General features: G+C 38.4%; 2 protein-coding genes across 5 annotated transcripts in view; both read right to left on the bottom strand.

Annotated features, from left to right (window-relative positions):
• The window catches only part of PKD2L2 (polycystic kidney disease 2-like 2), a 49,153-nt gene extending 46,249 nt beyond the window's left edge, over nt 1-2,904 (bottom strand). For 2 of the 4 annotated variants that reach the window (XM_011935280.1, XM_011935283.1), the window contains exons 1-2: nt 2,818-2,904; nt 1,393-1,494 (exon numbers count right to left, since the gene is read on the bottom strand). In XM_011935280.1, coding sequence (XP_011790670.1) covers nt 1,393-1,494; nt 2,818-2,848 — 133 coding nt within the window. In that variant the 5' untranslated portion in view covers nt 2,849-2,904. The remainder of the gene's footprint in view (nt 1-1,392; nt 1,495-2,817) is intronic. The other 2 variants (XM_011935281.1, XM_011935282.1) reach the window with 1 other exon arrangement.
• A 1,592-nt stretch (nt 2,905-4,496) lies between these two features.
• Nucleotides 4,497-16,377, bottom strand: part of MYOT (myotilin) — a 25,925-nt gene continuing 14,044 nt past the window's right edge. Inside the window, exons 5-12 of the mRNA XM_011935362.1 lie at nt 15,639-15,846; nt 14,763-14,833; nt 11,451-11,500; nt 10,226-10,358; nt 8,738-8,945; nt 6,146-6,311; nt 5,350-5,483; nt 4,497-5,135 (exon numbers count right to left, since the gene is read on the bottom strand). Of these exons, the coding sequence (XP_011790752.1) occupies nt 4,963-5,135; nt 5,350-5,483; nt 6,146-6,311; nt 8,738-8,945; nt 10,226-10,358; nt 11,451-11,500; nt 14,763-14,833; nt 15,639-15,846 (1,143 nt within the window). The 3' untranslated portion in view covers nt 4,497-4,962. The remainder of the gene's footprint in view (nt 5,136-5,349; nt 5,484-6,145; nt 6,312-8,737; nt 8,946-10,225; nt 10,359-11,450; nt 11,501-14,762; nt 14,834-15,638; nt 15,847-16,377) is intronic.

Below are 16,377 nucleotides of genomic sequence, written 5' to 3'. Positions count from 1 at the left end.
ACAGAGTGTTCTTGAGCTATAGTTTGGCATATAAATGGCAATATGTTAAGTGTTTTTACATAAACTGTTAATGAAATCCAAAGCTTTAACACTAACTTTAGTTCATAAGGAATCTGGAAAAAGCCGGGCGCGGTGGCTCAAGCCTGTAATCCCAGCTACTCTGGAGGCTGAGGCAGGAGAATCGCTTGAACCCAGGAGGTGGAGGTTGCAGTGAGCCACTGTACTCCAGCCTGTGTGACAGAGCAAGACTGTCTCAAAAAAAAAAAAAAAGAAAAAAAAATCACATTATAAATGGAGATTCAGGTTGCTTTATTATATTAAAAAAGTGTTCTTTAAAAATCTCTGAATAATGGGATTATAAATGATCTTTTTACTTATATTTTTATATTTTCCAAATATTCTGCAGTAAGCATGTAGTTTTCATAACTAAGCTTTCATAAAGCAGTCTAAGATATCTTAATTTATAAAGTTGCCTACAGTTATCTTTTTTTTTTTTTTTCTTGGGACAGGGTCTCAGCCTGTCACGCAGGTTGAAATGCAGTCGTTGTGATCACAGTTCACTGCAGCCTCGACCTCCTGTGCTCAAGGAATCTTCCACCTCAGCCTTCCCAGTAGCTAGGACTACAGGGGTGTGCCACCACACCTGGCTAATTTTATAGTTGTCTTTTCAATCAAGAGCAGACTCAAACTCACCCCTACACCACCAATTAATTATTTAATTGCTATACAATTGCCAGTGTGTAGCACGTACCAACATGAGATAAATGCTGCCAGTGAGCTTTCATCTACTGTACGTTGGGTGCCATAAAGACAAATGCTCTTTAATACTCCTCTTTGCATATTAAGCCGATGCTATTGACCCACAGGCAGGAGGAATGCAGGTTGAGATGCTTTCCAAGTCCTCCTTAATTATTGGCATGGACTCAGCACAAACGTATTTTTTTTAACTGCAATAGGTGAGTGAAAAGAACCATGCTAATGGCAGACACCAAGATGAACTTTGGCCTCATTTTTACTTTGATTTTATGAAACTCAGCTGATGTGTCTACATGACTCTAAACAAAATCAAATCGCAGTTGCCAACCGAAGGGATGAATTATGTTCAAGACAGAACTGCCAAATGAAAGGAATCATTAAAATTCAATCAATATTGACTATGGAAGCTTCTTACATTTGTGATGTAAAATTTTGCCCCTTAAGAACTGGAAATAGTCAATTTCTAAATGAAATGAATCTAAATCAATTTAAGATTATGTTTAAACGGTGTCACTGTATTTTGAGTTTTTAGTAGCCTGACAGCCTATGGTTTGGAAGTCTACATGTTTTATTTTTCATCTCCACATTTTAACTTCTTAGTTCAAACAAACAACACCTTTATATCTGTGTACTTACATATACATAGGTTTATTAAAAAAATAAAGTAGAGTAACAATTCCTGAAGTGTGGTTGTAATTTCTACTTCCTTTCTGTAATGCAGCTTATGTTTCGAAGCCCCTGTGAGATATAAGAGAAAATTTTTCTTTATTATGTAATTTATGTTTATTAAGCGACAACAATGGAAAAACCACAACCACTTTTAGTCCTTACACTGCGGGGAGGAAAGCTCCAATAGCTTCTGGCTATTTTTCAATTCTCAGCTTTACGAGGCGGGGATAATTATTTTACTATATACTGTTAATAACAATTTTTTTTTTTGAGACGGAGTCTAGCTCTGTTGCCAGGCTGGAATTCAGTGGCGCGATCTCGGCTCACTGCAACCTCCGCCTCCTGGGTTCAAGCGATTCTCCTGCCTCAGCCTCCCGAGTAGCTGGAACTACAGGTGCACGCCACCACACCCAGCTAACTTTCGTATTTTTATTGGAGATGGGGTTTCACCATGTTGGCCAGGCTGGTCTCGATCTCTTGACCTCGTGATCCGCCCGCCTCGGCCTCCCAAGGTATCTGGATTACAGGCGTGAGCCACTGCGCCCGGCCACTAACATTTTTTATATCATGATGTCTTCTCAACAGTCCTAAGATGAAAAAGCAAAATACAAAACAAGCTAAACCTCTCATCTGTCCTGTTTTCTCCACCCCTCAATACTGCTTCTTGGGAAGGCTGGTTTCTGCTGGAGAGGGAAAAAGCACCCTGGCTTGAATTCTGTCAAGGTCATGACTCCCGAGATCAACAAAGGACTTTAGAGACCAGCCTAGTGACCGACCGTCACTCGACAGCAGGTGACAACGCCCAGCTCGAGCCTTCGGCAGGAGGCGAGCACCACGACGCTCAGGGCTTCAGTTTTCCCGTCTGTGCAATGGGACCATCTATCCCTCTCCGCTTCTCCAGGGGAGGCTGGCTGTGAGGGCTAAAGGTGTCTGCAAGTCGGACGCGGTGGCTCACGCCTGTAATCCCAGCACTTTGGGAGGCCGAGGCGGGTGAATCACGAGGTCAGGAGATCGAGACCATCCTGGCTAACATGGTGAAACCCCGTTTCTCCTAAAAAAAAAAAAACCCAAAAACAAACAACAACAAACCCTACACCCCGCCCCCCAAAACTAGCCGGGCGTGGTGGCGTACGCCTGTAGTTCCAGCTACTGGGGAGGCTGAGGCAGGAGAATGGCGTGAATCCAGGAGGCGGAGCTTCCAGTGAGCCGAGATCGCGCCACTGCACTCCAGCCTGGGCGACAGAGCGAGACTCCGTCTCAAAAAAAAAAAAAAAAGCTGTCGGCAGTCACATCTCTCACATGAATTGAATGTGGGGCCGCAGAGTTCCTTTCAGGGTGTCTGGAACTGCCAAATCGCCCCTGTCCCTCCCATTCCTTAAGAGCATCCCTCACCGCCTCGGTGCCACCGTGACGCCTCAGCCATGGCGGACCTGCACTACACCGCCAGTTCGTTCTCCCGGGGCCGCGGCGCTTGCGCGCTGGTCTCGCGGAGCGCGCTGCCCGGCTCTGACGCCTGCGCGAGCCCCCGGCTTCTCCATGGCTGCGAGCTACTCAAGGAGTCTTCAGCGCGGCTGCGCCGCAGGGGCCCGGTAGGCCCTTCGCCCGAGGCGGGCTGCGGGGGTCTGGGGCGGAGGGCCAACTTCTGGGAATAACCTGGCTGTGGGCTTAAAAATCGTATCATTCATTATCACGGGCTTCTCTTTCTCCAATACCTTTAACATTTATCGCCTTGTTAGTCTCCACATCCACCTCCGTGAAAGGTAGGTATTTTTGTCCTCATTTTAGGCCTGAAGAAACCGAGACGCTGAGAAATGAAATAATTCACTGAAAGTTGGGGCCAAGTCTGTTGGATGCCCAAGCCCAAATGCCTAACCGTGACCCCACGCTGCTGCTGCTGCTGCTACTTGCAGAAACTGGTTATTAACCGAGAGCTGTTGCTGGAAGTGGCTTCCACTCTCCTGCCCCCCTAATGTAAAAATAGATGAAAAACCCTGCAGTGATTATGCGAAAGGGCAGGCCAAAACAGGAGTCCTTGGGAGCCCAGACCCATATCTGACCCAGAAGCTTTGCAAAGATGAGAAGGTTGGTAAACCAGCTATAGAAAAGGCCAAACTAATTTGGCTGTAAATTAAGGCAGCCAAAAACCCTCCAGGATGTAAGACCAGGACGGATTCTCGTGTTGATAAAAAGGAAAATAAAATGGAATCCAGTCCAAAGGCCGCAGGGAAACGTGCAAAGAAAACACTAAACAGTTTTGAAAGTAAAACAGAAAGCCACTTTCGTTATTTCCCTGAAAGAGATGTAGACTGATGTCGATAAATGCTGTTTTATGTATAGATAAAAAGCAAAACTGGGCCACACAGTAGTGAGGGTCAAAAACTACCATTGATGAGAGGAACAGGAGAGGCCTCGCAAAAGGCTGACAGCCAGTGAACTAGAGGCCCGAGAGGGAAAAAAGCTTTGGAATAGTTTTAACAAAAGGATTTGGGCTTTCCTGTACTGGGACTCTCAGCTGTTCACAAAATTATGCTTTCTAAAGTAACAGGTTATCTGAAATTGAAATTATTGGAGGAAAAACACCCATAAATAGGCATTCAAATTTACATAATAATAGTTTTTGTTTTTTTTTTTTAGAGAGGGAGTCTCCCTATGTTTCCTAGTATGGCCTCAAACTCCTGATCTTAAGGGATCCCCAGCTCAACCTCTCCCAGCAGCTGGGACTACAGGGCTGTCAAATTTACATTAACTGATAATTAAGCAGGTAACCTCTAGAGACTATTCTTACTCCTTTGAGCATAACAGACTGAAAAATCCTGAAGAATTAGAGACCTGTTTGGTTAAAAGAAAATCACAAATTCGGTAGATTCAGTCATGATTTAAGTTAATCGTGGTTGCCTTTGAAGTGCAAACCATGGAAAGTCTAGCTCAGTTTTCTAGAGGAATTGGCTGAGCTGTAAGTGAGCTTCACACTGTTCTAGAATATAACATTCCTCTTTTGGAACTTGTTATTCATAGGTTTTGCTGAGTGGAGTTTTATTTTACAGATCTAGACTTTTGTGAAGAGGAGACAGTCCGTTTTAAATATTTGAATTTTATTCTCTTTTGACATAAAACTGTGGAACACTCAGATAATCTATACCATGTTAGTATTCCTACAAGAGAAAACGGGTAAAACAGTATTTAGAAAGCAGTACCAATAAATGTTATTACAAGCATTAGATGTGTTTAAAAAGTTGATACTAATTTATAACCTGTAATTGTTAAATGTGTATGACTTAAATGTTAAAACCCTGTATTTTAAGATGGTCTTCTACAGTTACAAATCCATATACCCAGATTTCCTGTAGGCTTCACAAATCGGAGGAGTACATAGAATGTGCAAGAGTCAAAGGATAAATAATATTATAAATATATATTAACTATATTACCTAATTAAAACCATAATCTGTTAATACAGCTATGGATTAATTTCAAAAAAATGTAATCAATTGTATTACTAATGGTGTAGTTGGCTGTTTTCCAATGTTGGTAAAGTTATTAAAGTTCTTCACTTTCATAGAGTCCAGATTGAGCTGCCAAACGCTGAAATTCTCCTTCTGGGTTAAAAGCTTGTTTTACATCCAAACCTCTCCCGTTTAGTGCTAAATATTTGCTGAATGTTGGTCGAACCCGTAACTGCTTAGGAGCTGGAAGAGTTTGGTTTGGACGTGCTGAAATAGATCACATAAAAGTTGATTCAGAAAACCTGTTCTAACCAAATTGGGCACCTAAGTATTTATTATCAGACAGGAAAAGAAAAAAGAACCAAAACTGATTATATATGGGGAAAATCTCTCAACTTTTATACTCTGCTGGAATTTGCATTTCTTATTAAATCTTCCTAGTTAAATCCCTTATAATACTTTGGTTAATAGTATGACATACCTGTAACGTCTAATCTTGTGTTACATGTGGTCACTCCAGCTTCATTAACTGCTGACACAGTATACCACCCAGCATCTTTCTTGTTTACATCTTTGATCAGTAAAGTAACTCTTCCAGTGTTATCTTGATATAAGCTGAAAAACATTTTTTAAGAAATGAAAGTACAGGAATTATTTCTGGGAAGTGGATGTCTCTGACCTACAGTTAGACTGAGAAGAAAAAAAATTTGAAAATTCCCAAGCTGTATCTATTTATTGCCGAATAGCTATTGGTTTTCTTGAATTAAACATCCCCCCTTGGGTGCTGTCTCCCTCTGCCCTTCAGCCTGTCCCCTGGTCCCTGACGGTCTCTGTCATTCATCGGGTGTGTCTGTGTTTGTATTTATGTGTATATATAGGGGAAGGGAGGGGTTCTGACCTGTTCTCTTATCTGTCTCCTACCTCCTCCTTTGTTTAATAAAGGCTGGAGCTTTTTTGTAAAGAAAAAAAGGAAAAGAAAAGAAAAGAAAAGATCCCCCTTTAATCTTGTTTATGTCATTTCCTTGAGCTATCTTTCATCATCGTTGATAAAAAGATAAATCCTAGTCTGCTTTATGCCTTACATTTCTGATTAGTGGAATCTGGCTTACTGAAGTTTTCTTATATTTATTATCTAATATATATTTTACTATATTATTCTTTAGTGTTTTAAAAACTAGACAAATTGAGATAAATGCATGCCATTTATAATGCATGTTAAAAAGTATAACTGGATTTGCCCAAATAAACTATAGTAAGTCTAGAAGTACATATCCTACCTTATTCGGTCAGTGTTGAATTGTACCATTTCATTATTTCTTTTCCAGAAAAGCTTTGGTGGAGGTATAGCCGAGATCTGGCATTCTAGTTTCACTGAGTCTCCCTCTAAAACTTTTTTGCTCTGTGGTTTGTAGATAAACATCGGTGCTCTTTTATGTTCTTTTGCTATATATTAATACAAAAATTCAAGTGTTTGAAATATTGTAAAAAAGGTATTAAATCATTATGAAATTTGTATGTTGATATTAAAATGTTAAAACCAACAGCAACAGAATTAGAAACTTTTAGTTAAAAAGACATGCAATACTATTTTATTATACCATTCAGAATTCTAAACTCTAATGTAATGATTCATTGAATTGATAATCAGATAATTATATTTCATTCAAACTTAAGTCATATTCTTTTTTTTTTGAGGCGAAGTCTCGTTCTTTTGCCCAGGCTGGAGTGCAGTGGTTCGATCTTGGCTCACTGCAACCTCCGCCTCCCAGGTTCAAGGAATTCTCCTGCCACAGCCTCCTGAGGAGCTAGGATTACAGGCATGTGCCACCACACCCGGCTAATTTTTGTATTTTTTTAGTGGACATGGGGTTTTGCCATGTTAGCCAGGCTGATCTCTTAACTCCTGGCCTCAAGTGATCTGCCCACCTCAGCCTCGTAAAGTGTTGGGATTACAGGCATGAGCCACTGCGCCTGGCCCAAATTTAAGTTGTATTTTTTAATCATCTCATCTACAGGGAGGCGGCATGAGTGATGGAAAGAGTATCAGACAACTTGGGTTCAAATTACCTAGTGGCTCCACGAGCCATGCAAAATTGATAAAATTTTGTTTAGTTTCTCTGAGTCTCAGTTTTATCTATTGTTTAAAAAAAAAAATCCAGGTAGTAGTAACTGTTGTGTCTACCACACAAAATAATTGTAAGGAACAAATGAGATACTAAACAAAGAGATACTTTGTAAATTGTGAAGGAATATGGGAATATCAGTAATTATTATGACCTTGTTTTCCTACCTGAGGGGAGAGAGGAAAGGATAGTTCAGTACCATAACCCTGATTTTTCTGAAGGAGAGATGAGATTAAACAGATGGCAGCCAAGATCTCTTTCAGCTCTACTATTGTAGTATTTCTGAAGCAATTGGTACAAGTAAGATTTGCCTAAACTTTAATCACTTAAATTGTATGTGTTTTTGAAAACTTCCAGCTCACTAGTTTTTCCCTTAGATTGAGGTCCTTTGGTATATTATGGAATAATCTTAAAGATTTTTGTATTGATCTGGGTGGAATATAAACTCAAGAAATAGTTTATCCTTTAACCTGATCAAACTTTTGTATAATAAACAGTGAATTATAGCAAAATATCTCTTATGCAATATACAATGGTTTTAAGTATTAAAAATGTGATATGAGTTCAGTATCCATTATCTGAAATGCTTGGGAGCAGAAGTGTTTTGGATTTCTGATTTTTTTTTTTATTTTAGAATATTAGCGTTATACTTGTTGAGCATCCTTAATCTGAAAATCCAGAATGCTCTAATGAACATTTCCTTTGTGTGTCATGTCGATTTTGGAGCATCTTAAAGATTTCAGATTTTTGGATTAGGGATACTCAACTTGTATATTTAAAGCATTTAAAGTGTAAAAGTTAAAAACCAGACACCAGTTTTATAAGAACTGCCCTACTTAAGACAGATTTGAGACATAAATGTAGCCATACCTGTTTTCTAAAGCAAGTAGGACTGTTTTGGTTATAGTTAGAGATTAGTTTCCTAGTAAAAAGGACATAGTCTAAGATTAAAAGTTGATATTTACTCTTAATTTTTTAAGAAATTTTTTAAAACAAGGTCTTACTCTGTCACCCAGGCTGGAGTACAGTGATGCAATCATAGCTCACTGTAACCTCAAACTCCAGGCTCAAGTTATCCTCCCACCTTAGCCTCTCTAGTAGCTGGCACCACTATGCCAAGCTAATTTTTTTTATTTTTTGTAGAGACAAAGAAGGTCTTGCTATTTGTTACCCCGCTGGTCTCAAACTCCTTGGCTCAAGTGATCCTCCCACCTTGGTGCCTCTTAAAGTGTTGGGATTACAGGCCTGAGTCACTATATCCTTCCTACTCTTCATTTTTAAACTATGTATTTAACATTATGACAGATTATGATAATTCCGTAATATCATGAGTCAGATTGATTATTTTTATTATCCTCATTTTGGAGAAACAAAGACCAGAGAAATGATTAGACTAAGATTTTTATTTTGAGACTCTATAGTTACATCTGGAAATGCTTATGCTTCCTTATTTGGTTTGTCTAAAACTGTATGACTTTTCTTTCCAGAAAAGCTTTGGTGATAGATCTTTCATTCTAGTTTCACTGACTTTCCTTTACATATATATGTGTGTGTGTGTATGTGTATGTGTGTGTACATATATGTATTTTTTTTCCTGTGGTTTGTAGATAAAAATGGACAGTCCAATAAGTTGTGTAGACATTAACCTTAAATATGAAGTCTGCTGGGCTTTTCTTTTAAAATACCTTCTTTTTTTCAATACTTCTGGATTTTAAGGAATTCTCAAGGGTCTTTTTGGAGGCTTACCAAGGACATCCAGCTGCACAGTGAAGGTGGCTTCTCCTGCTCTATTCCTGGCAACACATGCATAAGCCCCTGCATCTGAAGCTCTGACTACTTCAAAGATGAGTGAATGAAGACCCTTCTCAGACACTATCATTTTGTGCAAATCATCTGATTGAACTGGTCTTCCATTTAGATACCATGACACATCAGGAGCTGGCAGTCCGCTCACCTAGAAAGAAAAACACAAGGAGATGGCAGAATTTTAAAGTATTACATCACTGAAAACTATTTGTCCATATATGAATTTAAACAGTTCCCGTATCTGAGTGGGTTTGTGATTGAAATGCAAAGCAAGGGCTCAAAAGGTATTTATACTTTTTTAAACAAAACATTAGAAAATAAGATCCTTGAAATTAATATAGTATTTTTAGACTATCTCAAACCATAACTCTTTTACATGCAACCTCAGGCTCTTTATGAACTCTTCATTACTATACTTAGAACATTAATTTACGTTACATTGATTTCTATAAGGAATATAGAAATCATACTGCTTTTCTGGCTAAATGTGACTGCAAATGAAGTCACAGAGGCACATATATATGAGGCTTGTTGATCTAATGAATAACTTTTCTAAAACAGAGTGTTCTTGAGCTATAGTTTGGCATATAAATGGCAATATGTTAAGTGTTTTTACATAAACTGTTAATGAAATCCAAAGCTTTAACACTAACTTTAGTTCATAAGGAATCTGGAAAAAAATTTTATAACGAAAAGTTCTCCAAAATAAGGATAATAAAAATGTAACCTCTTCTAAAGAGCTTTTCTAGTCTGAGGGACTCTTTTAGGGCAAAAGAAAGCAGGGTGGCTTGAATTTCTTGATAGAGGAGAATTGGAGAGACATTATACGTTAAGCATGGGCACAGTGGCTTACGCCTGTAATCCCAACACTTTGGGAAGCCAAGGGGAGTGGATCGCCTTGAACCCAGGAGTTCTAGACTAGCTGGGCATGGTGGCATGTGTCTATAGTTTCAGCTGCTAGGGAGGCTGAGGTGGGAGGATGGCTTGAACCTGGAAGACAGGTTGCAGTGAGCTGAGATTGCACCATTGCACTCCAGCGTGGGTGACAGAGCAAGACCCTGTCTCAAAAAAAAAAAAAAAAAGGCATTATAGTTTACAAATTCTATTGTTCTGATGGCTTCACTTATAAAGAGTATTTATGAGGTATACCTATTTACGATTAATCCTTATAACTTTTTGGGGTATTATCCCATTTTACAGATGAGGAGACAAAAGCACAGAGAGGTTAAATGAGTTGTCTAAGGTTGCTTAGCTGGAAAGTGGCAGAGCCAGAATTCAAACCCACTTCAGTTTGGCTTCAGAATTTGTATTCTTGTCCATTGTACATTGTACATACTGCTTTGCAAGCTATGAAGTAGGAAAAGGACATTTTTCAAAACAGTATCCCATTGTTAATTTCCCCCCAGTACTTTTGAACTCTTCTCTTACTTTGAAGTCCATTCTGCAGAATCTTCCTTCATCAATCGACATGTTCTCTGGCACTTGAATGAAACGTGGTGGGTAAAATTTCTCCTGGATTGCATCCTGATCATTCACATCTCCCCTTGAGGATGATCTACTTCTACAAGAATATTTTGATAACAACTATATGTAAATATTATCATTGCTTTTCATTTTGCACAAGTATAGTTTAGCCATCAACTTCACTTTTTTTGCAATGGAGTTTCACTCTTGTTGCCCAGGCTGGAGTGCAGTGGCCCAATCTCAGCTCACTCGGGAGGCTAAGGCAGGAGAATCGCTTGAACTTGGGAGGCGGAGGTTGCAGTGAGCCGAGATCACGTCGCTGCACTCCAGCCTGGACAACAGAGTGAGAGTCTGTCTCAAAAATAAATAAATAAATCCAAATTAAGTTTTTGACGTTTTTCTATAGGGGTGGTGTGAACATGTATATGGTGATATTCAGAGACGTATTTCAGTTATACCAACCTCCGCCTCTTGGGTTCAAGCGGTTCTCCTGCCTCAGCCTCCCGAGTAGCTGGAATTATAGGCATGTGCCACTACACCTGCTAATTTTATATTTTTAGTAGAGACGGGGTTTCACTATGTTGATCAGCCTGGTCTTGAACTCCTGACCTCAGGTGATCTACCCACCTTGGCCTTCCAAAGTGCTAGGATTACAGGCGTGAGCCACCGCGTCCAGCCTAGCCATCAAATTTGAAACTAGAGAATCTACTATTTGATCTGATAGTGTAATAACAATGGAGAGAGGCCATAGGGCTGTATTTACCTGTGGCATATTTGATGACTATTACAAATGGTAGCAATTTAGAAATATCTGGTACAAATTGTACATCTTAGTTTCTCTTTTACAGTGCCATCAATTGATGAAGAAATGATCTATTAAAATGCCCAGTACCCAGTAGAGTATTCTTACCACCAAAGATTGTATAATTAGAATTGGGTCTCCATTGTCATGAGAAAATTGTTTAATATAGAAGCATGGTCCTGGCTTATTTGACCAAAACATTAAAAAATTCCCCTGTGATAGTTTTGATAATTAACGTCAAAATTTTGGTCGTCATCTCAGACATTAGAAAATACACATTGTATTTTTTAAAAGATATAGAGTAGGGCTTTATAAATATTACATTTTTAAGCTGAAAATATTTTAGGTAGGAAAACATACATTTCTTTAAAATTAAAAAATTTTTACCTTACTTGTGATGTAGGAACTTGCAGTCGCGCATGTTCTGAGTTATGTTGCTTGAAATTAAAACAAAGTAAGAATGTTTACATGCAATTGTTAGCTTGAATGAAGCAGAATTAAGTATAGTTGAAAGGAACATTCCTATTTTGGCTGTATTTGTACAGCCCTGGTAAGTTCTATACATTCAGCTTTTAAGCACTTAAAATACAGTACACTGATATACTACCACTCTAGCAAGAAAGCCCAGAATTAATAGGACTATTTAACAAATATTATTTGTGAAAATTAGCTAGACTTGGAATTGATGGTGGTTCATTTTTCGAACGACTGTTTTATGACAAAGGATGATGTGTCTCCCTGGTGCATTTGAAATGAGAGCGCAGAGTACAGATTGTCCTTTAGTAAAACAGGAATAGACATGAAGTCACTTGTATTGGCAGTAGATACAGGGTATTATGCCTGCTGCTCAAAAGTGGCACCAACAGCAGTAAACACATATTAGACTGGAAAATTCTTCTCTTTTTAGCTCATGGCACAAAATCCTGATGGACTTCACAAAAGGTATGTGTAGAGCTATGAACAAGCTTTGTAAAATAGCGTTAATTCCTGTTTAATAAAGTTATATTTAATCAAACATCTTATAGGATTTATATCCGAACACCAGAAAATTATTTCTATTTGAGAATGAAATCAGGGATTTATGAAAACTATAAGAGAACTAATTGATTAAGTAGTGTGCATTTTGCGTTTCACTGTGCTTAGCACAGTGGGAAATACAAAGTGGAAAATGTAGACCCTACCCAAAACTATGTAGGAGCACACAAAATCTGAGTACAAATAATTTGCTTTGGGATGAATCTATTTAGCTAATGTATTTTGTCATTTTTAAGGCAAAAGTCTTACAAATCTGTAACAATTTTTGGCTAGCCTTAAGGTTCTCTAAGCAGAATATCCAAAAACCGGTCAATTCAGTGATCAAACAAATCAACTAATTTTTTGGTAAAGTAAAAGTAATCCAATTAAAAATATCCAGGCTGGGTGTGGTGGCTCACGTCCATAATCCCAGCACTTTGGGAGGCTGAGGCAGGCGGATCACGAGGTCAAGAGATTGAGACCATCCTGGCCAACATGGTGAAACCCCATCTCTACTAAAAATACAAAAAATTAGCTGGGCATGTTGGTGCGTGCCTATAATCCCAGCTACTTGGGAGGCTGAGGCAGGAGAATCGCTTGAACCCGGGAGTCAGAGGTTGCAGTGAGCTGAGATTGCATCGCTGCACTCCAGCCTGGGTGACAGAGTGAGACTCCGTCTCAAAAAAAAAAAAAAAACAAACCCATCATCAGTATAATATTGCTTTGAGTAATTCCCCTAATAGTGATGAGTTTGTGTCTCATTTTTGCTATAATCTTCCATACCAAGTGCAGAGCCCAACATACAAGTAGGTTCTCCATGTAAATTAGTTGAATGAACAAATTCATGAACTGTTTGGTAGCCAAAAATAAATTTAAGTTCTCTTTTCGGTTTCTAGTTCTTGCTCTGGTAGACACTCATCCATCCTTTTTAGTAGGTGTAGTTGCATCAAACAGAACCAAAAAACTTAATTTCAAAGGCCGGGTGTGGTGGCTCATGCCTGTAATCCCAGCACTTTGGAGGCTGAGCTAGGTGGATCAGTTGAGCTCAGGAGTTTGAGACCAGGGTGGGTAACATGGTGAATCACCGTCTCTGCTAAAAATACAAAAATTAGCCAGCATGGTGTGCGCACCTATAGTCCTGTCTATTCGGGAGTCTGAGGCACGAGAATCACTTGAAGTTGGGAGGCCAAGGTTGGAAAAAAAAAAAAACTGAATTTCAGTTTTCTGCCTTTGGAAGCTAGGAATACTTGTGTTCCTAGTTTAATCTCTTTGGCTCCTAGTTTCTTGTGGACTTTTTGAAGGGAATGAAAGGTAACTACAGAAGGAAGAAAGAGTGCTAACATTCAGTCTACCTGTCCAACTGAACATTTTTCTTTTTTTATTTGAGATGGAGTCTCGCTCTGTCACCCAGGCTGGAGTGCAGTGGTTCGATCTTGGCTCACTGCAACCTCCGCCTCCCAGGTTCAAGGAATTCTCCTGCCACAGCCTCCTGAGGAGCTAGGATTACAGGCATGTGCCACCACACCCGGCTAATTTTTGTATTTTTTTAGTGGACATGGGGTTTTGCCATGTTAGCCAGGCTGATCTCTTAACTCCTGGCCTCAAGTGATCTGCCCACCTCAGCCTCGTAAAGTGTTGGGATTACAGGCATGAGCCACTGCGCCTGGCCCAAATTTAAGTTGTATTTTTTAATCATCTCATCTACAGGGAGGCGGCATGAGTGATGGAAAGAGTATCAGACAACTTGGGTTCAAATTACCTAGTGGCTCCACGAGCCATGCAAAATTGATAAAATTTTGTTTAGTTTCTCTGAGTCTCAGTTTTATCTATTGTTTAAAAAAAAAAATCCAGGTAGTAGTAACTGTTGTGTCTACCACACAAAATAATTGTAAGGAACAAATGAGATACTAAACAAAGAGATACTTTGTAAATTGTGAAGGAATATGGGAATATCAGTAATTATTATGACCTTGTTTTCCTACCTGAGGGGAGAGAGGAAAGGATAGTTCAGTACCATAACCCTGATTTTTCTGAAGGAGAGATGAGATTAAACAGATGGCAGCCAAGATCTCTTTCAGCTCTACTATTGTAGTATTTCTGAAGCAATTGGTACAAGTAAGATTTGCCTAAACTTTAATCACTTAAATTGTATGTGTTTTTGAAAACTTCCAGCTCACTAGTTTTTCCCTTAGATTGAGGTCCTTTGGTATATTATGGAATAATCTTAAAGATTTTTGTATTGATCTGGGTGGAATATAAACTCAAGAAATAGTTTATCCTTTAACCTGATCAAACTTTTGTATAATAAACAGTGAATTATAGCAAAATATCTCTTATGCAATATACAATGGTTTTAAGTATTAAAAATGTGATATGAGTTCAGTATCCATTATCTGAAATGCTTGGGAGCAGAAGTGTTTTGGATTTCTGATTTTTTTTTTTATTTTAGAATATTAGCGTTATACTTGTTGAGCATCCTTAATCTGAAAATCCAGAATGCTCTAATGAACATTTCCTTTGTGTGTCATGTCGATTTTGGAGCATCTTAAAGATTTCAGATTTTTGGATTAGGGATACTCAACTTGTATATTTAAAGCATTTAAAGTGTAAAAGTTAAAAACCAGACACCAGTTTTATAAGAACTGCCCTACTTAAGACAGATTTGAGACATAAATGTAGCCATACCTGTTTTCTAAAGCAAGTAGGACTGTTTTGGTTATAGTTAGAGATTAGTTTCCTAGTAAAAAGGACATAGTCTAAGATTAAAAGTTGATATTTACTCTTAATTTTTTAAGAAATTTTTTAAAACAAGGTCTTACTCTGTCACCCAGGCTGGAGTACAGTGATGCAATCATAGCTCACTGTAACCTCAAACTCCAGGCTCAAGTTATCCTCCCACCTTAGCCTCTCTAGTAGCTGGCACCACTATGCCAAGCTAATTTTTTTTATTTTTTGTAGAGACAAAGAAGGTCTTGCTATTTGTTACCCCGCTGGTCTCAAACTCCTTGGCTCAAGTGATCCTCCCACCTTGGTGCCTCTTAAAGTGTTGGGATTACAGGCCTGAGTCACTATATCCTTCCTACTCTTCATTTTTAAACTATGTATTTAACATTATGACAGATTATGATAATTCCGTAATATCATGAGTCAGATTGATTATTTTTATTATCCTCATTTTGGAGAAACAAAGACCAGAGAAATGATTAGACTAAGATTTTTATTTTGAGACTCTATAGTTACATCTGGAAATGCTTATGCTTCCTTATTTGGTTTGTCTAAAACTGTATGACTTTTCTTTCCAGAAAAGCTTTGGTGATAGATCTTTCATTCTAGTTTCACTGACTTTCCTTTACATATATATGTGTGTGTGTGTATGTGTATGTGTGTGTACATATATGTATTTTTTTTCCTGTGGTTTGTAGATAAAAATGGACAGTCCAATAAGTTGTGTAGACATTAACCTTAAATATGAAGTCTGCTGGGCTTTTCTTTTAAAATACCTTCTTTTTTTCAATACTTCTGGATTTTAAGGAATTCTCAAGGGTCTTTTTGGAGGCTTACCAAGGACATCCAGCTGCACAGTGAAGGTGGCTTCTCCTGCTCTATTCCTGGCAACACATGCATAAGCCCCTGCATCTGAAGCTCTGACTACTTCAAAGATGAGTGAATGAAGACCCTTCTCAGACACTATCATTTTGTGCAAATCATCTGATTGAACTGGTCTTCCATTTAGATACCATGACACATCAGGAGCTGGCAGTCCGCTCACCTAGAAAGAAAAACACAAGGAGATGGCAGAATTTTAAAGTATTACATCACTGAAAACTATTTGTCCATATATGAATTTAAACAGTTCCCGTATCTGAGTGGGTTTGTGATTGAAATGCAAAGCAAGGGCTCAAAAGGTATTTATACTTTTTTAAACAAAACATTAGAAAATAAGATCCTTGAAATTAATATAGTATTTTTAGACTATCTCAAACCATAACTCTTTTACATGCAACCTCAGTCTCTTTATGAACTCTTCATTACTATACTTAGAACATTAATTTACGTTACATTGATTTCTATAAGGAATATAGAAATCATACTGCTTTTCTGGCTAAATGTGACTGCAAATGAAGTCACAGAGGCACATATATATGAGGCTTGTTGATCTAATGAATAACTTTTCTAAAACAGAGTGTTCTTGAGCTATAGTTTGGCATATAAATGGCAATATGTTAAGTGTTTTTACATAAACTGTTAATGAAATCCAAAGCTTTAACACTAACTTTAGTTCATAAGGAATCTGGAAAAA

Source organism: Colobus angolensis, unplaced genomic scaffold (assembly GCF_000951035.1).
Source record: "Colobus angolensis palliatus isolate OR3802 unplaced genomic scaffold, Cang.pa_1.0 Scaffold142, whole genome shotgun sequence".
NCBI lineage: Eukaryota > Metazoa > Chordata > Mammalia > Primates > Cercopithecidae > Colobus > Colobus angolensis.
Note: the sequence above shows the minus strand (reverse complement) of the source record. Positions and strands in the feature narration are given on the sequence as shown.